This window comes from Salvelinus namaycush, chromosome 34 (genome assembly GCF_016432855.1).
Source record: "Salvelinus namaycush isolate Seneca chromosome 34, SaNama_1.0, whole genome shotgun sequence".
NCBI classification, from domain to species: Eukaryota; Metazoa; Chordata; class Actinopteri; order Salmoniformes; family Salmonidae; genus Salvelinus; species Salvelinus namaycush.
In genome coordinates this window covers 40,474,346-40,496,131 of record NC_052340.1, presented here as the reverse complement: position 1 = coordinate 40,496,131, position 21,786 = coordinate 40,474,346, and the positions used below count along the sequence as shown (strand labels likewise).

Sequence of the window (21,786 nt, the reverse complement as noted above, 5' to 3'; positions counted from 1 at the left end):
GTATTCCTGCGCCCGTCTCCAAATCCTTTATACCGGCGTGACACTCTCTCTGTGTAATGGACATGTTATACAATGTATCCCTCTCTCTCTGTGTAATTTACATGTTATACAATGTCTCCCTCTCTCTCTGTGTAATGGACATGTTATACAATGTCTCCCTCTCTCTCTGTGTAATGGACATGTTATACAATGTCTCCCTCTCTCTCTGTGTAATGGACATGTTATACAATGTATCCCTCTCTCTCTGTGTAATGGACATGTTATACAATGTATCCCTCTCTCTCTGTGTAATGGACATGTTATACAATGTCTCCCTCTCTCTCTGTGTAATTTACATGTTATACAATGTCTCCCTCTCTCTCTGTGTAATTGACATGTTATTCAATGTCTCCCTCTCTCCCTCTCTCTCAGTGTAATGGACATGTTATACAATGTCTCCCTCTCTCTCTGTGTAATGGACATGTTATTCAATGTCTCCCTCTCTCTCTGTGTAATGGACATGTTATACAATGTCTCCCTCTCTCTCTGTGTAATGGACATGTTATACAATGTCTCCCTCTCTCTCTGTGTAATGGACATGTTATACAATGTCTCCCTCTCTCTCTGTGTAATTTACATGTTATACAATGTCTCCCTCTCTCTCTGTGTAATTGACATGTTATACAATGTCTCCCTCTCTCTCTGTGTAATTGACATGTTATACAATGTCTCCCTCTCTCTCTGTGTAATGGACATGTTATACAATGTCTCCCTCTCTCTCTGTGTAATTTACATGTTATACAATGTCTCCCTCTCTCTCAGTGTAATTGACATGTTATACAATGTCTCCCTCTCTCTCAGTGTAATTGACATGTTATTCAATGTCTCCCTCTCTCCCTCTCTCTCTGTGTAATTGACATGTTATTCAATGTCTCCCTCTCTCTCAGTGTAATGGACATGTTATACAATGTCTCCCTCTCTCTCTGTGTAATTTACATGTTATACAATGTCTCCCTCTCTCTCTGTGTAATGGACATGTTATACAATGTCTCCCTCTCTCTCAGTGTAATTGACATGTTATTCAATGTCTCCCTCTCTCCCTCTCTCTCAGTGTAATGGACATGTTATTAGATGTCTCTCTCTCGCTCTCTCAGTGTAATGGACATGTTATACAATGTCTCCCTCTCTCTCAGTGTAATTTACATGTTATTCAATGTCTCTCTCTCTCTCGCTCTCTCAGTGTAATGGACATGTTATTCAATGTCTCCCTCTCTCTCGCTCTCTGTGTAATTTACATGTTATTCAATGTCTCTCTCTGTGTTCAGCGGGGCCAGGTGATGACTATACAGACTATGTGGCTACTCGGTGGTACCGGGCTCCAGAGCTCCTGGTGGGTGATACTCAGTACGGAGCCCCAGTGGACCTCTGGGCGCTGGGCTGTGTATTCGCCGAGTTACTCCATGGAAATCCTCTCTGGCCTGGACGCTCCGACGTCGACCAGCTCTACCTCATCAGACGCACTCTAGGTACACAGTGAGAAGGAGCAATGTATTGTCCAGGGTCATTTTAAAACAACAGCTGTTTGTTGTCTTTGCTTTAGTCTGTCTGCTACCTGTGATAACCTCCGTTCTGACCACATCAGGTGACCTGATCCCTCGTCACCAGCAGGTGTTCCGATCCAACGTGTTCTTCAGCGGAGTCAGTATCCCCGAGCCTGACACCACGGTACCTAACTATATATGTACAGTACCAGTCAACATTTTGGACTCACCTACTCATTCAAGGGTTTTTCTTTATTATTTTTTTCTATTTTCTACATTGCAGAATAATAGTGAAGACATCAAAACGTTGAAATAACAAATATGGAATCATGTAGTAACCAAACAAAGTGTTAAGCAAATCAAAATATATATGAGATTCTTCAAAGTAGCCACCTTTTGCCTTAATGACAGCTTTGCACACTTGGCATTCTCTCAACCATCTTCATGATGTAGTCACCTGGAATGCATTTCAATTAACAGGTGTGCCTTGTTAAGTTAATTTGTGGAATTTATTTTCTTCTTAATGCGTTTGAGCCAATCAGTTGTGTTGTGACAAGGTGGGGGGGTATACAGAAGATGGCCCTATTTGGTTAAAGACCAAGTCCATATTATGGCAAGAACAGCTCAAATAAGCAAAGAGAAATGACAGTCCATCATTACTTTAAGACATGAAGGTCAGTCAATCCGGAAAATGTCAAGAACTTTGCAAGTTTCTTTAAGTGTTGTCGCAAAAACCATCAAGCGTTATGATGAAACTGGCTCTCATGAGGACCGCCACAGGAAAGGAAGACCCAGAGTTACCTCTGCTGGAGAGGATAAGTTCATTAGAGTTACCTGCCTCAGAAATTGCAGCCCAAATAAATGCTTCACAGAGTTCAAGTAACAGACACATCTCAACATCAACTGTTCAGAGGAGACTGTGTGAATCAGGCCTTCATGGTCGAATTGCTGCAAAGAAACCACTTCTAAAGGACACCAATAATAAGAAGAGACTTGCTTGGGCCTAGAAACACGAGCAATGGACATTAGACCGGTGGAAATCTATCCTTTGGTCTGAGTCCAAATGTTTGATTTTTGGTTCCAAGCACCATGTTTTTGTGAGACGCAAAGTAGGTGAACGGATGATCTCCGTGTGTATGGTTCCCACCGAGAAGCAAGGAGGATGTGTGATGGTGTAGGGGGTGCTTTAATGGTGATACTGTCAGTGTTTTATTTAGAATTCAAGGCACACTTAACCAGCATGGATATTACAGCATTCTGCAGCGATATGCCAATCTATCTGCTTAGTGGGACTATCATTTGTTTTTCAAAAGGACAATGACCCAACACACCTCCAGGCTGTGTAAGGGCTATTTGACCAAGAAGGAGAGAGATGGAGTGCTGCATCAGATGACCTGGCCTCCACAATCACCTGACCTCAATGCAATTGAGATGTTTTGGGATGAGTCGGACCGCAGAGTGAAGGAAAAGCAGTCAACAAGTGCTCAGCATATGTGGGAACTCCTTCAAGACGGTTGGAAAAGCATTCCAGGTGAAGCTGGTTGAGAGAATGCCAAGAGTTTGGAAAGCTCTCATCAAGGCAAAGGGTGGCTACTTTGAAGAATCTCAAATCTCAAATATATTTAGATTTTTTTTTTACACTTTTTTGGTTACTGCTTGATTCCATATGTATAATTTCATAGTTTTGATGTCTTCGCTATTATTCTATAATGTAGAAAATAGTAAAAATAAAGAAAACCCTTGAATGAGTAGGTGTGTCCCAACTTTTGACTGGTACTGTATACTATAACTAACTATATTACTATTTCCCCTGGCCTAGCCAGACACTATGGTACCTAACTATAGATACTATACTATACTATACTATAACTAACAATTTTACTATTTCCCCTGGCCTAGCCAGACACTCTGGTACCTTACTATACTATACTAAACTATAACTAACTGTGTTACTATATCGCATGGTCTAGCCAGACACCATGGTACCTAACTATATATACTATACTATAACTAACTATATTACTATATCACCTGGCCTAGCCAGACACTTCCGTACGGTACCAATGTTATCTAATTTTATATCAAGTCTATTATAACATCATATCACTGTCTGTTGATAACATCATATCACTGTCTGTTGATAACATCATATCACTGTCTATTGACAGTATAGTATTTTGCTTCATTATTCTCTGTTCTCTCTGTAGGAGCCCCTGGAGAAACGCTTCCATGGTGTATCCTCTCACGCTCTCACTGTCATGAAGGTCTGTGCTTTATACCTACCGTTAGTAATATCTGGTGACTGACTGACTGTGTAAAGAAGAATGGCGCCAGAGGGAATGGTTGCCGTTGTACAGGCTCCTAACCAACTGGGCTGTTTGTTTTGCATTGTTTGTAACTTATTTTGTACATAATGTTGTTGCTACCATCTCTTATAACCGAAAAGAGATCCTGTATATCAGAACAGCGATTACTCACCTCAACTGGACAAAGACATACGATCTTACAGTTTTTAATGAATCCGACGCAAAGGATATACTGCTTCTCCGAAACCAGGCCCAAATCCCTGTCATTCAGGTGTAGAAAATATGGAAATACAGGGGGCGGAGATCGGGGTGCCTTGTGAGAATTTGTCGGCGAGTGGGTAACCCACCTCTACCATCTGTTCTATTGGCCAACGTGCGATCACTGGAGAATAAACTGGATGATCTCCGTTCGAGACTATCTTACCAACAGGACATTAAAAACTGTAATATCGTATGTTTTGCCAAATCGTGGCTGAATGACAACACAAATACTATACAGTCGGTTGGGTTTTCAGCCAATACCTCAGACCTCCACAAGTCTGGTTCATCCTTGGGAGCAATTTCCAAATGCCTGAAGGTACCACGTTCATCTGTACAAACAATAGTATGCAAGTATAAACACCATGGGACCACGCAGTCGTCATACCGCTCAGGAAGGAGACGCGTTCTGTCTGCTAGAGATGAACGTACTTTGGTGCGAAAAGTGCAAATCAATCCCAGAACAACAGCAAAGGACTTTGTGAAGATGCTGGAGGAAACAGGTACAACAGTATCTATATCCACAGTAAAACGAGTCCTATATCGACATAACCTAAAAGGCCGCTCAGCAAGGAAGAAGCCACGGCTCCAAAACCGCCATAAAAAAGCCAGACTACGGTTTGCAACTGTACATGGGGACAAAGATTGTACTTTTTGGAGAAATGTTCTCTGGTTTGATGAAACAAAAATAGAACTGTTTGGCCATAATGACCATCATTATGTTTGGAGGAAAAAGGGGGAGGCTTGCAAGCCAAAGAACACCATCCGTACCGTGAAGCACTGGGGTGGTAGCATCATGTTGTGGGGGTGCTTTGCTGAAGGAGGGACTGGTGCACTTCACAAAATAGATGACATCATGATGAAAGAAAATTATGTGTATATATTTAAGCAACATCTCAAGACATCAGTCAGGAAGTTAAAGCTTGGTCGTGAAGGGGTCTTCCAAATGGACAATGATCCCAAAGTTGTGGCAAAATGGCTTAAGGACAACAAAGTCAAGGTATTGGAGTGGCCATCACAAAGCCCTGATCTCAATCCCATAGAAAATGTGTGAGCAGAACTGAAAAAAGCGTGTGCGAGCAAGGAGGCCTACAAACCTGACTCAGTTACACCAGCTCTGTCAGGAGGAATGGGCCAAAATTCACCCAATTTATTGTGGGAAGCTTGTGGAAGCTTACCCGAAATGTTTGACCCAAGTTAAACAATTTAAAGGCAATGCTACCAAATACTAATTGAGTGTATGTAAACTTCTGACCCACTGGGAATGTGATGAAAGAAATAAAAGCTGAAAGAAATAATTCTCTATACTATAATTCTGACATTTCACATTCTTAAAATAAAGTGGTGATCCTAACAGACCTAAGACAGGGAATTTTTACCAGGTAAATGTCAGGAATTGTGAAATACTGAGTTTAAATGTATTTGGCTAAGGTGTATGTAAACTTCCGACTTCAACTGTACATGTTTTAAGCAGACCACCATAGTCCCTGCGGCCAAGAAAGTGAAGGTAACCTGCCTAGATGACTACAGCCCCGTAGCACTCACATCAGTAGCCATGACGTGCTTTGAAAAGCAGGTCATGGCTCACATCCACACCATCATCCCGGAAATCCGAGACCCACTCCAATTCGCATACCGGCCCAACAGATCCACAGATGACGCAATCTCGATCGCACTCCAATCTCAATCGCACTCCACACTCCTCTTTTCCCAATACCATCGTGCCCTCAAAGCTCATCACTAAGCTAAGGACCCTTGGACTAAACACCTCCCTTTGCAACTTGATCCTGGACTTCCTGACGGGCCGCCCCCAGGTGGCAAGGGTAGGCAACAACACATCTGCCATGCTGATCTTCAACACTGGGGCCCCTCAGGGGTGCGTGCTCAGTTCCCTCCTGTACTCCCTGTTCGCCCACAACTGCGTGGCCAAGCACGACCCCAGCACCATCATTAAGTTTGCTGATGGCACAACAGTGGTAGGCCTGATCACCGACAACGATGAGACAACTTATAGGGAGGAGGTCAGAGACCTAGCAGTGTGGTGCCAAGACAACAACCTCTCCCTCAACGTGAGCAAGACAAAGGAGCTGATCGTGGACTACAGGAAAAGGAGGGCCGAACACGCCTCCATTAACATCGACGGGCCTGTAGTGGAGCGGGTCGACAGTTTCAAGTTCCTTGGTGTCCACATCACCAACAAACCATCATGGTCTAAACACACCAAGACAGTCGTGAAGAGGGCACGATAACACCTTTTCCCCCTCAGGAGACTGAAAAGATTTGGCATGGGTCCCCAGACTCTCAAAAAGTTCTACAGCTGCACCATCGAGAGCATCCTGACCGGTTGCATCACTGCCTGGTATGGCAACTGCTCGGCATTATCAGAGGAAGCCCCCCACCCCCCGCTGCTACTCGCTGTTTATTATCTATCCGTAATCACTTTACCACTACCTACAGTACCAGTCAAAAGTTTGGACACACCTACTCATTCAAGGGTTTTTCTTTGTTTTTACTATTTTCTTCATTGCAGAATAATAGTGAAGAAAAAAACTATGAAATAACACTTATGGAATGATGTAGTAACCCACATTTTATTAAACAAATCAAAATATATTTTATATTTGAGTTTCTTTGAAGTAGCCACCCTTTGCCTTGAGAGCTTTGCACACTCTTGGCATTCTCTCAACCAGCTTCACGAGGTAGTCACCTGAAATGCATTTAAATTAATATGTGTGCCTTGTTAGAAGTTAATTTGTGGAATTTCATTCCTTAATGCGTTTGAGCCAATCAGTTGTGACAAGGTGGGGGTGTTATACCGAAGATAGCTCTATTTGGTAAAAGACCAAGTCCATATTACGGCAATGACAGCTCAAGAGAAATGACAGTCCATCATTACTTTAAGACATGACGGTCAGTCAATCTAGAAAAGTTCAAGAACTTTGAAAGTTTCTTCAAGTGCAGTCGCAAAAACCATCAAGCGCTATGATGACTGTCTCTCATGAGGACCGCCACAGGAAAGGAAGACCCAGAGTTACCTCTACTGCAGAGGATAAGTTCATTAGAGTTACCAGCCTCAGAAATTGCAGCCCAAATAAATGCTTTACAGAGTTCAAGTAACAGACACTTGGTTTGATGAGTCCAAATTTGAGATTTTTGGTTCCAACCGCTGTATCTTTCTGAGATGCAAAGTAGTTGAACGGATGATCTCCGCATGTGTGGTTCCCACCGTGAAGCATGGAGGAGGAGGTGTGATGGGGTGGGGGTGCTTTGCTGTTGACATTGTCAGTGATTATTTTTAAATCCAGGCACACTTAACCAGCATGTTTACCACGGCATTCTGCAGCGATACGTCATCCCATCTGGTTTGTGCTTAGTGGGACTATCATTTGTTTTTCAACAGGACAATGACCCAACACACCTCCAGGCTGTGTAAGGGCTATTTGACCAAGAAGGAGAGTGATGGAGTGCTGCATCAGATGACCTGGCCTCCACAATCCCCAGACCTCAACCCAATTGAGATGGTTTAGGTTGAGTTGGACGGCAGAGTGAAGGAAAAGCAGCCAACAAGTGCTCAGCATATGTGGGAACTCCGTTAAGACTGTTTTTAAAGCATTCCCGGTGAAGCTGGTTGAAAGAATGCTAAGTGTGTAAAACTGTCATCAATTCTGTACATGTGCAAATTACCTCGACTAACCTGTACCCCCGCACATTGACTCGGTACCGGTACCCCCTGTATATAGCCTCTGTATTGTTATTTTATTGTGTTACTTTTTATTAAATTTTTTTCCTTTCGTTTATTTAGTAAATATTTTCTTAACTCTATTTCTTGAACTGCATTGTTGGTTAAGGGCTTGTAAGTAAGCATTTCACTGTTGTATGTGACAAATACATTTGATTTGATTTGATCTGACTGACTGATGGATGTATGGTTGTATTGATTAGTCATGCCTGGTGATGGACCCGTTGTTGCGTCTGTCCTGTGAGGAGCTGTTGGAGCTGCCATACTTTCTGGAAGAAGGCGGAGCCAGCTGGGGCCGCGAGGGGGATTGTCCCGGGAGACGCCATGACAACAAAAACTCCAGACGACGACAGGTCGGGGTAAGAGAAAGACAGGCTGGGATGAGAGACGGGCAGGCTGGGATGAGAGACAGACAGGTTGGGATGAGAGACAGACAGGTTGGGATGAGAGATGGACAGGCTGCGTTGAGAGACGGACAGACTGGGGTGAGAGACGGACAGACTGGGGTGAGAGACGGACAGACTGGGGTGAGAGACGGACAGACTGGGGTGAGAGACGGACAGACTGGGGTGAGAGACGGACAGACTGGGGTGAGAGGCGGACAGACTGGGGTGAGAGACGGACAGACTGGGGTGAGAGACGGACAGACTGGGGTGAGAGACGGACAGACTGGGGTGAGAGACGGACAGACTGGGGTGAGAGACGGACAGACTGGGGTGAGAGACGGACAGACTGGGGTGAGAGACGGACAGACTGGTGTGAAGGTTGTATGCTTAGGGCCAAGGGCTTTTCTCAACTGTCAACTCCAGAGTATTTTCTTGTGGCCCTATGTGTGCTAGCTAAGTGTCTACGTTTTGTGTATGTATCTTGTATTCTGAATGCGTTCCGGCATGTCGTCAGACATCAGCCGTTGAAGGAATGCTTCCTTTGAAATCACTGAATGCTGCTATACTACCTGTGTTGCGCTCGCGTCCAATGTCAGCGTCCAAGAATCACAGAGGTTCATTCTATCTTGTGAATTGAATTAATGAGAAAAAAAGTTTTTTGGTTGCATATGGCCTCCACTAGACCCCACTGGTTACGGCCTCCACTAGACCCCACTGGTTATGGCCTCCACTAGACCCCACTGGTTACGGCCTCCACTAGACCCCACTGGTTACGGCCTCCACTAGACACCACTGGTTACGTCCTCCACTAGACCCCACTGGTTACGGCCTCCACTAGACCCCACTGGTTACGGCCTCCACAAGACCCCACTGGTTACGGCCTCCACAAGCCCCACTGGTTACGGCCTCCACTAGACACCACTGGTTACGTCCTCCACTAGACCCCACTGGTTACGTCCTCCACTAGACCCCACTGGTTACGGCCTCCACAAGACCCCACTGGTTACGGCCTCCACAAGCCCCACTGGTTACGGCCTCCACTAGACACCACTGGTTACGGCCTCCACTAGACCCCACTGGTTAAGGCCTCCACTAGACCCCACTGGTTACGGCCTCCACTAGACCCCACTGGTTACGGCCTCCACTAGACCCCACTGGTTACGGCCTCCACTAGACCCCACTGGTTACGGCCTCCACTAGACACCACTGGTTACGTCCTCCACTAGACCCCACTGGTTAAGGCCTCCACTAGACCCCACTGGTTACGGCCTCCACAAGACCCCACTGGTTACGGCCTCCACAAGGCCCACTGGCTACGGCCTCCACTAGACCCCACTGGTTACGGCCTCCACTAGACCCCACTGGTTATGGCCTCCACTAGACCCCACTGGTTACGGCCTCCACTAGACCCCACTGGTTACGGCCTCCACTAGACACCACTGGTTACGTCCTCCACTAGACCCCACTGGTTACGGCCTCCACTAGACCCCACTGGTTACGGCCTCCACAAGACCCCACTGGTTACGGCCTCCACAAGCCCCACTGGTTACGGCCTCCACTAGACACCACTGGTTACGTCCTCCACTAGACCCCACTGGTTACGTCCTCCACTAGACCCCACTGGTTACGGCCTCCACAAGACCCCACTGGTTACGGCCTCCACAAGCCCCACTGGTTACGGCCTCCACTAGACACCACTGGTTACGGCCTCCACTAGACCCCACTGGTTAAGGCCTCCACTAGACCCCACTGGTTACGGCCTCCACTAGACCCCACTGGTTACGGCCTCCACTAGACCCCACTGGTTACGGCCTCCACTAGACCCCACTGGTTACGGCCTCCACTAGACACCACTGGTTACGTCCTCCACTAGACCCCACTGGTTAAGGCCTCCACTAGACCCCACTGGTTACGGCCTCCACAAGACCCCACTGGTTACGGCCTCCACAAGACCCCACTGGCTACGGCCTCCACTAGACCCCACTGGTTACGGCCTCCACTAGACCACACTGGTTACGGCCTCCACTAGACCCCACTGGTTACGGCCTCCACAAGACCCCACTGGTTACGGCCTCCACAAGACCCCACTGGCTACGGCCTCCACTAGACCCCACTGGTTACGGCCTCCACTAGACCCCACTGGTTACGGCCTCCACTAGACCCCACTGGTTACGGCCTCCACTAGACCCCACTGGTTACGGCCTCCACTAGACCCCACTGGTTACGGCCTCCACTAGACCCCACTGGTTACGGCCTCCACTAGACCCCACTGGTTACGGCCTCCACTAGACCCCACCGGTTACGGCCTCCACAAGACCCCACCGGTTACGGCCTCCACAAGACCCCACCGGTTACGGCCTCCACTAGACCCCACTGGTTACGGCCTCCACAAGACACCACCGGTTACGGCCTCCACTAGACCCCACTGGTTACGGCCTCCACTAGACCCCACTGGTTACGGCCTCCACAAGACCCCACCGGTTACGGCCTCCACAAGACCCCACCGGTTACGGCCTCCACTAGACCCCACCGGTTACGGCCTCCACTAGACCCCACCGGTTACGGCCTCCACTAGACCCCACCGGTTACGGCCTCCACTAGACCCCACTGGTTACGGCCTCCACTAGACCCCACTGGTTACGGCCTCCACTAGACCCCACCGGTTACGGCCTCCACTAGACCCCACCGGTTACGGCCTCCACAAGACACCACCGGTTACGGCCTCCACTAGACCCCACTGGTTACGGCCTCCACTAGACCCCACCGGTTACGGCCTCCACTAGACCCCACCGGTTACGGCCTCCACAAGACCCCACCGGTTACGGCCTCCACTAGACCCCACTGGTTACGGCCTCCACTAGACCCCACTGGTTACGGCCTCCACTAGACCCCACTGGTTACGGCCTCCACTAGACCCCACTGGTTACGGCCTCCACTAGACCCCACTGGTTACGGCCTCCACTAGACCCCACTGGTTACGGCCTCCACTAGACCCCACTGGCTACGGCCTCCACTAGACACCACTGGTTACGTCCTCCACTAAACCCCACTGGTTACGGCCTCCACTAGACCCCACTGGTTACGGCCTCCACTAGACCCCACTGGTTACGGCCTCCAATAGACCCCACTGGTTACGGCCTCCACTAGACCCCACTGGTTACGGCCTCCACTAGACACCACTGGTTACGTCCTCCACTAGACCACACTGGTTACGGCCTCCACTAGACCCCACTGGTTACGGCCTCCACAAGACCCCACTGGTTACGGCCTCCACAAGACCCCACTGGCTACGGCCTCCACTAGACCCCACTGGTTACGGCCTCCACTAGACCCCACTGGTTACGGCCTCCACTAGACACCACTGGTTACGTCCTCCACTAGACCCACGTGTCTAGTGATGCAGTAACCGTTGGGTCTATTGGGAGGCCGTAACCGTGGTGTTATTGTGCGGCCGTAACCATTGTGGTTTCTATTGGAGGACTATACCAGTGCGGTCTAGTGGAGGACGCTAACCAGGTGGTTCTAGTGGAGGCCAGTAACCAGTGGTGTCTAGTGGAGCGCTACCATTTGGGGTTGTAGTGGATGCGTAGACAGGTGGGGTCTTGTGGGTGCCCGTAACCAGTGGGGTCGTGTGAGGCGTAAACCAGGGGGTCTAGTGTAGGCCGTAACCCGTGTGGTCTAGTGGCGGACTAGTCCCGTGGTGGCTAGTGGAGGGCCGTAAACCAGTGGGGTCTAGTGGAGGGCGTTAACCGTGGGGGCTATTGGAGTACCGTAACCAGTGTTTGTCTATTTAGTCCGTAACCATGTGGTCTGAGTGGGCCTGTAACCATGGGGTTTTAGTGAGAGGACGTAACGCATTGTGTGTCTAGTGTAGTGCCGTATCCAGGTGGGGTCTATTGGATGCCGTAACCATTGTGGTCCTAGTGGATTCCGTACCATTGGGGTTTATGGAGTCCGTAACGCAGTGGGGTCTAGTGTAGGCGTAACCAGTGGGTCTAGTTGAGGCGCCGTAACCAGTGGGTCTTGTGAGGCCGTAGACCAGTTGGTACCTAGTGGAGGCCGTAACCGGTGGTCTCTAGTGGGATCGCCGATAACCGTGTGGGTCTTAGTGGGCCTAACCGTTGGTGTATAGTGGAGCGCGTAACCGGTGGGTTCTAGTGGTACCGTAACCAGTGTGGTGTCTAGTGGAGGCCGTAACCGGTTGTTCTGTGTAGGCCGTAACCGGTCGGTGTCTACTGAGAGGCCGTAACCAGTGGGTCTTGTGGAACCGTAACCGCGGTGGGTCTAGTTGGAGGCACGTAACCACGGGGGTCTAGTGGAGGCCGTAACCAGTGGGGTTCTGTGGGATGGCCCATAACCAGGTGGGTGTCTAGTGGAGGCCGATAGCCATGGGGTTCCCTAGTGGACCATAACCAGTTGGTCTAGTGAGGCCCCGGTGGTTAGTGAGGCCATAGGTGGTGTCGTGGGCCTACCGGTGGTCCAGTGGGCATACCGTGGGTCTAGTGGAGCCGTACCGTGGTGTCTAGTGGAGGCATAACCGTGGTGTCTAGTAATGTAGGCACGTACCGGTGGGTGTCTAGTGGAGGCCGTCACCTGGGTCTGTGGAGCCTAACCGACCGTGTGGTGTCGTTTGGAGGCCCGTACCGATGGGTCTGTGGAGGCCGTATCCGTGGGCTGTCCTTGTGGAGGCCGTATCCGGGGTGTCTAGTGGAAGCCGTACCGGTGCGACTCTAGGCGTAGCGGTGGTTGCTAGTGAGGGCCGTACAGCGTGGTGTCTTGTGGGCCAACCAGTGGGTGTATAGTGGAGGACGTAGACCGGTGGGTGTCCTTAGTGGAGGCCGAACCGTGGTCTGGTGGTCTTACGTGGGTAGGCCGTAAAAGTGGTTCTAGTGAGGCCGTAGCCAGGTGGTGGTCTAGTGGAGGCCGTAACCTGTGGGTCTAGTGGAGGCCGTAACAGTGGGTCTGTGAGGCCGTAACCATTGGGGTCTATGACCTACGCGGGTCATGGGCCGTAACCAGTGTGGGGTCCTATGGAGGCCGTAACCGGATTGGGGTCCTAGTGGAGGTCGTACCAGTGGGTCTATGTGGAGGCAGTACCAGTGGGGTCTTGTGGAGGCCGTAACCAGTGGGTCTAGTGGAGGCCGTACCAGTGTGGTCTATGTGGAGCCGTAACCAGTGGGTCTAGTGGAGGCCGTACGCCATGACGTAGGTACTTGTGGAGGCCGTAACCAGTGGGGTCTTGTGGAGGCCGTAACCAGTGGGTGCTAGTGGGAGGCCTTAACCAGTGGGTGTCTAGTGGTAGGACGTAACCAGTGGTGTCTAGTGAGCCGTACCCTTGGGGCTAGTGGTGCCGTAACCATTGGGGTCTAGTGGAGGCCGTAACCGTGGGGTCTAGTGGAGGCTGTAACCGTGTGTGTTCCTCTGTGGAGGCCTTAACCAGTGGGGTCTAGTGAGGCCGTACCATGGTGTCCTAGTGAGGCCTAACCAGTGGCTTGTGGAGCCGTAACCGTGGGGTCTTAGTGGAGGCCGTAACCAGTGGGTCTAGTGGAGGCGTAACCGTGGTGTCTAGTGGGAGGACGTAACCGTGGTGTCCGTGGAGCCGTAACCAGTGGGGTTGTGAGGCCGTAACCGTGGGGTCTGTGGAGGCCCGTACCAGTGGGGTCTAGTGGAGGCCGTAACCGTGGGTGTCTAGTGGAGGACGTAACCAGTGGTGTCTAGTGAGGCCGTACAGTGGGGTCTAGTGAGGCCGTAACCAGTGGGGGTCTAGTGAGAGGCCGTAACCAGTGGGGTCTAGTGGAGGCCGTAACCAGTGGGGTCTATGAGGGCCTTAACCAGTGGGGTCTAGTGGAGCCGTAACCAGTGGTGTCTAGTGGAGCCGTAACCAGTGGGGTTGTGGAGGCCGTAACCAGTGGGGTCTGTGGAGGCCGTCCAGTGGGTGTCTAGTGGAGGCCGTAACAGTGGGGTCTAGTGAGGCGTAACCAGTGGTGTCTTTGGAGCCGTAACCAGTGGGGTTAGTGGAGGCCGTAACCATTGGGGTCTTGTGGAGGCCGTAACCAGTGGGGTCTAGTGGAGGCCGTACCGGTAGGTTCTAGTGTTGAGGCCGTAACCATGGGGTCTAGTGGAGACCGTAACCGGGGTGGGTCTAGTGGAGGCCGTAACGCGGGTGGGGTCTAGTGGGAGGCCCGTAACCGGTGGGGTCTAGTGGATGGCCGTAACCGTGGTTCTAGTGGAGCCGTAACCGGTGGGTCTAGTGGAGCCGTAACCGGTGGGGTCTAGTGGAGGCCGTAACCGGTGGGGTCTAGTGGAGGCCGTAACCGTGGGGTCTAGTGGAGGCCTAACCGTGGTGTCTTAGTGAGGCCGTAACCGGTGGGGTCTAGTGGAGGCGTAACCCAGTGGGGTCTAGTGGAGGCACGTAACCAGTGGGGTCTAGTGTAGGCGTCCGTGGTTGTCTTGTGAGGCCGTACCGGTGGGGGTCTAGTGGAGGCCGTAACCGGTGGGGTCTTGTGGAGGCCGTACCTTGGGGTCTAGTGGAGCCGTAGCCGGTGGGTTCTGTGGAGGCCGTACCCAGTGGGGTGTCTAGTGGAGGCCGTAACCAGTGGGGGTCTAGTTGGAGGCCGTAACCAGTGGGGTCTAGTGGAGGCTGTAACCAGTGGGGTCTAGTGGATGCCGGTAACCGAGTGGGTCTAGTGAGGCCGTAACCAGTGGGGTCTAATGGGAGGCCGTAACCCGTGGGGTCTAGGGAGGCTCGTAACCAGTGGGGATCTAGTGTCTAGTGAGGCACGTAACCTGGTGGTCCTTAGTGGAGGCCGTAACGTGGGGTCTAGTGATGCCGTAACCCTTGTGGTCCTAGTGGGAGGCCGTAACCAGTGGGGTCTAGTCGAGGCCGTAGCCAGTGGGTCTTGTGGCAGGCCGTAACCATGGGGTCTTGTGGAGGCCGTAACCAGTGGGGTCTAGTGGAGGCCTTAACAGTGGGGTCTAGTGGAGGACGTAACCAGTGGTGTCTAGTGGAGGCCGTAACCAGTTGGGGTCGTAGTGTGGAGGCCGTAACCATGGGGTCTAGTGGAGGCCGTAACCAGTGGGGTCTAGTGGGCCGTAACAGTGGGGTCTAGTGGGCCTTAACCAGTGGGGTCTAGTGGAGGCCGTAACCTTGTGTCTAGGGATGGAGGCCGTAACCAGTGTGGGCTTGTGGAGGCCGTAACCAGTGGGGTCTTGTGGAGGCCGTAACCAGTGGGTCTAGTGGAGGACCGTAACCAGTGGGGTCTAGTGGAGACGTAACCAGTGGTGTCTAGTGGAGCCGTAACCAGCCTGGGTTGTGGAGCCGTAACCAGTGGGGTCTTGTGGTAGGCCGTAACCATGGGGTCTAGTGGAGGCCGTAACCAGTGGGGGTCTAGTGGGGACCGTAGACCAGTGTTGTCTAGTGGAGGCCGTAACCAGTGGGGTCTAGTGGAGGCCGTAACCAGTGGGTCTAGTGGAGGCCGTAACCAGTGGGGTCTAGTGGAGGCCGTACCAGTGTGGTGTACTGTGGAGTCCCGTAGCCAGTGAGGTGTCTATGTGAGGCCGTAACCAGTGGGGTTCTTGTGAGGCCGATCACGTGGGGTCTAGTGGAGGCCTTAACCAGTGGGGTCTATTGGAGGACGTACCATGGTGTCTAGTGGAGGCCGTAACATGTGGGTCTAGTGGAGGACGAACCAGTGGTCTAGTGGAGGCCGTAACCAGTGATGGGGCTTGTGAGCCGTAACCAGTGGGGTCTTGTGGAGGCCGTACCAGTGGTGTCTAGTGGAGCCATAACCAGTGGTGTCTAGTGGAGGCATAACCGGTGTGTCTAGTGGGGACGGTACGCGGGGTGTCAGTGGAGAGCCGTAACCGTGGTGTCTAGTGGAGGCCGTAACCGGGGTGTCTAGTGGAGGCCGTACGGGGGTGATCAGTGGGGCCATAACAGTGGTGTCTAGTGGAGACCGTAAACCGGTGGGTGTCTAGTGGAGGACGTAACCGGTGAGTCTAGTGGAGCCGTAACCAGTGGGTCTAGTGGAGGCCATAACCAGTGGTGTCTAGTGGAGGCATACCGGTGGTGTCTATGGAGGCCATAACCGGTGGTGTGCTAGTGGAGGCCATAACCGGTGGTGTCTAGTGGAGGCCATAACCGGTGGTGTCTAGTGGAGGCCATAACCGGTGGTGTCTAGTGGAGGCCATAACCGGTGGTGTCTAGTGGAGGCCATAACCGGTGGTGTCTAGTGGAGGACATAACCAGTGGTGTCTAGTGGAGGCCGTAACCGGTGGTGTCTAGTGGAGGCCGTCACCAGTCTAGTGGAGGCCGTAACCGGTGGTGTCTAGTGGAGGCCGTAACCAGTCTAGTGGAGGCCGTATCCGGTGGTGTCTAGTGGAGGCCGTAGCCGTGGTGTCTAGTGGAAGCCGTAGCCGGTGGTGTCTAGTGGAGACCGTGCCGGTGGTGTCTAGTGGAGGCCATAACCGGTGGTGTGCTAGTGGAGGCCATAACCAGTGTTGTCTAGTGGAGACGTAACCGTGGGGTCTAGAGCCGTACCGTGGCTTGTGGAGGCCGTACCGGTGGGGTCTAGTGGAGGCCGTAACCAGTGGGGTCTAGTGGAGGCCGTAACCGTGGGTCTAGTGGAGGCCGTAACCAGGGGTCTAGTGGAGGCCATAACCGTGGGGTCTAGTGGAGGCCGTAACCGTGTGGTCTAGTGGAGGCCGTAACCGCAGTGGGGTCTAGTGGAGGCCGTAACCATGGGGATCTAGTGAGGCTGTACCAGTGGGGTCTTGTGGAGGCCGTAACCAGTGGGGTGCTTGTGGAGGCCGTAACCAGTGGGGTCTAGTGGAGGCCGTAACCAGTGTGGTCTAGTGAGGCCGTAACCAGTGGGGTCTAGTGGAGGCCGTAGCCGAGTGGGGTCTTGTGGAGGCCGTAACCAGTGGGGTCTTGTGGAGGCCGTAACCAGTGGGGTCCTAGTGGAGGCCTTAACCAGTGGGTCTAGTGGAGACGTAACCAGTGGTGTCTATTGGAGGCCGTAACCATGGGGTCTAGTGGAGGCCGAACCAGGGGTCTAGTGGAGGCCGTAACCAGTGGGGTCTATGGAGGCCTCAGTAGCCAAGTGGGTCTATGGAGAGCCTTAACCAGTGGGTCTGTGGAGGCCGTAACCAGTGGTGTCTAGTGGAGGCCGTAACCAGTGGGGCTGTGGTGAGGCCGTAACCAGTGGGGTCTTTTGGGGCCGTAACCAGTGGGTCTAGTGGAGGCCGTAACCAGTGGGTCTATGGAGGACGTAACCAGTGGGTGTCTGTGAGGCCGAACCGTGGGGGCTTTGTGGAGGCTTTAAAAGTAACCGTGGGTCTTGTGAGGCCGTAACCAGTGGGGTCTAGTGGAGGCCGTAACCAGTGGGGTCTAGTGGAGGACGTAACCAGTGGTGTCTAGTGGAGGCCGTAACCAGTGGGGTCTAGTGGAGGCCGTAGCCAGTGGGGTCTTGTGGAGGCCGTAACCAGTGGGGTCTTGTGGAGGCCGTAACCAGTGGGGTCTAGTGGAGGCCTTAACCAGTGGGGTCTAGTGGAGGACGTACCAGTGGTGTCTAGTGGAGGCCGTACCAGTGGGGTCTAGTGGAGGACGACCAGTGGTGTCTAGTGGAGGCCGTAACCAGTGGGGCTTGTGGAGGCCGTAACCAGTGGGGTCTTGTGGAGGCCGTAACCAGTGGTGTCTAGTGGAGGCCATAACCAGTGGTGTCTAGTGGAGGCCATAACCGGTGGTGTCTAGTGGAGGACGTAACCGGCGGTGTCTAGTGGAGACCGTAACCGGTGGTGTCTAGTGGAGGCCGTAACCGGTGGTGTCTAGTGGAGGCCGTAACCGGCGGTGTCTAGTGGAGGCCATAACCAGTGGTGTCTAGTGGAGACCGTAACCGGTGGTGTCTAGTGGAGGACGTAACCGTGGGTCTAGTGGAGGCCTAAGGGTAGGGGTGAACCAGGTGGGGTCTAGTGGAGGCCATAACGTGGTGTCTAGTGGAGGCCATAACCGGTGGTCTAGTGGAGGCCATAACCGGTGGTGTCTAGTGGAGGCCATAACCGGTGGTGTCTAGTGGAGGCCATAACCGGTGGTGTCTAGTGGAGGCCTAACCGTGTGTCTAGTGGAGGCCTAACCGGTGTGTTTTGGTTCAACTATTGGTGTAGGCCTAACCGTGGTGTCCTAGTGGAGGCATAACCAGTGGTGTCTAGTGGGGCCGTAACCGTGGTGTCTAGTATAGTGGAGGCCGTCACGTCTAGTGGAGGCCGTAACCGGGGTGTCCTAGTGGGGCCGTACCAGTCTAGTGGAGGCCGTACCGGTGGTGTCTAGTGAGGCCGTAGCGTGGTGTCTAGTGGAGCGTAGCCGGTGGTGTCTAGTGGAGGCCGTAGCCGGTGGTGTCTAGTGGAGGCCATAACCAGTGGTGTCTAGTGGAGGCCATAACCGGTGGTGTCTAGTGGAGGACGTAACCGGTGGTGTCTAGTGGAGGCCGTAACCGGTGGGGTCTAGTGGAGGCCGTAACCGGTGGGGTCTAGTGGAGGCCGTAACCAGTGGGGTCTAGTGGAGGCCGTAACCAGTGGGGTCTAGTGGAGGCGCGTAACCAGTGGGGTCTAGTGGAGGCGTAACCAGTGGGGTCTAGTGGAGGCCGTAACCAGTGGGGTCTATGGGAGGCCGTAACCAGTGGGGTCTAGTGGAGGCCGTAACCAGTGGGGTCTAGTGGAGGCTGTAGCCGTGGGTCTTGTGGAGGCCGTAACCAGTGGGGTCTTGTGGAGGCCGTAACCAGTGGGTCTAGTGGAGGCCGTAACCAGTGTGGTCTAGTGGAGGCCGTAACCAGTGGGTCTAGTGGAGGCCGTAGCCAGTGGGGTCTTGTGAGGCCGTAACCAGTGGGGTCTTGTGAGCCGTAACAGTGGGGTCTAGTGGAGGCCTTAACCAGTGGGGTCTAGTGGAGGACGTAACCAGTGGGTCTAGGGAGGCCGTAACCAGTGGGTCTAGTGGAGGCCGTAACCAGTGGGGTCTAGTGGAGGCCGTAACCAGTGGGGTCTAGTGGAGGCCGTAACCAGTGGGGTCTTAGTGGAGGCCTTAACCAGTGGGGTCTAGTGGAGGCCGTAACCAGTGGTTCTAGTGGAGGCCGTAACCAGTGGGGCTTGTGGAGGCCGTAACCAGTGGGGTCTTGTGGAGGCCGTAACCAGTGGGGTCTAGTGGAGGACGTAACCAGTGGGGTCTAGTGGAGGACGTACCAGTGGTGTCTAGTGGAGGCCGTAACCAGTGGGGCTTGTGGAGGCCGTAACCAGTGGGTCTTGTGGAGGCCGTAACCAGTGGGGTCTAGTGGAGGCCGTAACCAGTGGGGTCTAGTGGAGGACGTAACCAGTGGTGTCTAGTGGAGGCCGTACCAGTGGTCTAGTGAGGCGTAACAGTGGGTCTAGTGGAGGCCTAACCAGTGGGGTCTAGTGGAGGCCGTAACCAGTGGGGTCTAGTGGAGGCCGTAGCAGTGGGGTCTTGTGGAGCTATTGGGTCCTAGTGGAGGACCGTAACCAGTGGTGTCTAGTGGAGGCGTAACCAGTGGGGTCTAGTGGAGGACGTAACCAGTGGTGTCTAGTGGAGCCGTAACCAGTGGGGCTTGTGGAGGCCGTAACCATGGGGTCTTGTGGAGGCCGTACAGTGGTGTCAGTGGAGGCCATAACCAGTGGTGTCTAGTGGAGGCCATAACCGGTGGTGTCTAGTGGAGGACGTAACCGGCGGTGTCTAGTGGAGACCGTAACCGGTGGTGTCTAGTGGAGACCGTAACCGGTGGTGTCTAGTGGAGGCCGTAACCGGTGGTGTCTAGTGGAGGCCGTAACCGGCGGTGTCTAGTGGAGGCCATAACCAGTGGTGTCTAGTGGAGACCGTAACCGGTGGTGTCTAGTGGAGGACGTAACCGGTGGAGTCTAGTGGAGGCCGTAACCAGTGGGGTCTAGTGGAGGCCATAACCAGTGGTGTCTAGTGGAGGCCATAACCGGTGGTGTCTAGTGGAGGCCATAACCGGTGGTGTCTAGTGGAGGCCATAACCGGTGGTGTCTAGTGGAGGCCATAACCGGTGGTGTCTAGTGGAGGCCATAACCGGTGGTGTCTATGGAGGCCATAACCGTGGTGTCTAGTGGGAGGCCATAACCGGTGTGGTCTAGTGAGGACTAACCGTGGTGTCTAGTGGAGGCCGTAACCGTGGTGTCTAGTGAGGCCGTCACCAGTCTAGTGGAGGCCGTAACCGGTGGTGTCTAGTGGAGGCCGTAACCAGTCTAGTGGAGGCCGTATCCGGTGGTGTCTAGTGGAGGCCGTAGCCGGTGGTGTCTAGTGGAAGCCGTAGCCGGTGGTGTCTAGTGGAGACCGTAGCCGGTGGTGTCTAGTGGAGGCCATAACCAGTGGTGTCTAGTGGAGGCCATAACCAGTGGTGTCTAGTGGAGGACATAACCGGTGGTGTCTAGTGGAGGACGTAACCGGTGGTGTCTAGTGGAGTCTGTAGCCGGTGGTGTCTAGTGGAGGACGTAACCGGTGGTGTCTAGTGGAGGCCATAACCGGTGGTGTCTAGTGGAGGACATAACCGGTGATGTCTAGTCGAGTCCGTAGCCAGTGGTGTCTAGTGGAGGACATAACCGGTGGTGTCTAGTGGAGGACGTAACCGGTGGTGTCTAGTGGAGTCCGTAGCTAGTGGTGTCTAGTGGAGGCCATAACCGGTGGTGTCTAGTGGAGGACGTAACCGGTGATGTCTAGTCGAGTCCGTAGCCAGTGGTGTCTAGTTGAGGCCGTAACCGGTGGTGTCTAGTGGAGGCCGTAACCAGTGGTGTCTGGTGGAGGCCATAACCGGTGGTGTCTAGTTGAGACCGTAACCGGTGGTGTCTAGTGGAGGACACAACCGGTGGTGTCTAGTGGAGGCCATAACCGGTGGTGTCTAGTGGAGGCCATAACCGGTGGTGTCTAGTGGAGGACGTAACCAGTGGTGTCTAGTGGAGGCCATAACCGGTGGTGTCTAGTGGAGGCCATAACCGGTGGTGTCTAGTGGAGGCCGTCACCAGTCTAGTGGAGGCCGTAACCGGTGGTGTCTAGTGGAGGCCGTAACCAGTCTAGTGGAGGCCGTATCCGGTGGTGTCTAGTGGAGGCCGTAGCCGGTGGTGTCTAGTGGAAGCCGTAACCGGTGGTGTCTAGTGGAGGCCGTAACCGGTGGTGTCTAGTGGAGGCCATAACCGGTGGTGTCTAGTGGAGGACGTAACCGGCGGTGTCTAGTGGAGGACGTAACCGGCGGTGTCTTGTGGAGGACGTAACCGGTGGGGTCTAGTGGAGGCCGTAACCGGTGGTGTCTAGTGGAGGCCGTAACCGGCGGTGTCTAGTGGAGGACTTAACCGGTGGTGTCTAGTGGAGGCCGTAACCGGTGGTGTCTAGTGGAGGCCGTAACCGGTGGTGTCTAGTGGAGGCCGTAACCGGTGGTGTCTAGTGGAGGCCGTAACCGGTGGTGTCTAGTGGAGGCCGTAACCGGTGGTGTCTAGTGGAGGCCGTAACCGGTGGTGTTAGTGGAGGCCGTAACCGTGGGTCTAATGGAGGAAACGTAACCAGTGGT

At 53.1% G+C, this 21,786-nt stretch overlaps 1 protein-coding gene across 1 annotated transcript in view; it reads left to right on the top strand.

The window, feature by feature from the left end:
* The window catches only part of LOC120028536 (cyclin-dependent kinase-like 1), a 45,517-nt gene that overhangs the window by 7,143 nt on the left and 16,588 nt on the right, over positions 1–21,786 (top strand). Inside the window, exons 5-8 of the mRNA XM_038973727.1 lie at positions 1,305–1,505; positions 1,622–1,704; positions 3,728–3,784; positions 8,027–8,182. Of these exons, the coding sequence (XP_038829655.1) occupies positions 1,305–1,505; positions 1,622–1,704; positions 3,728–3,784; positions 8,027–8,182 (497 nt within the window). The remainder of the gene's footprint in view (positions 1–1,304; positions 1,506–1,621; positions 1,705–3,727; positions 3,785–8,026; positions 8,183–21,786) is intronic.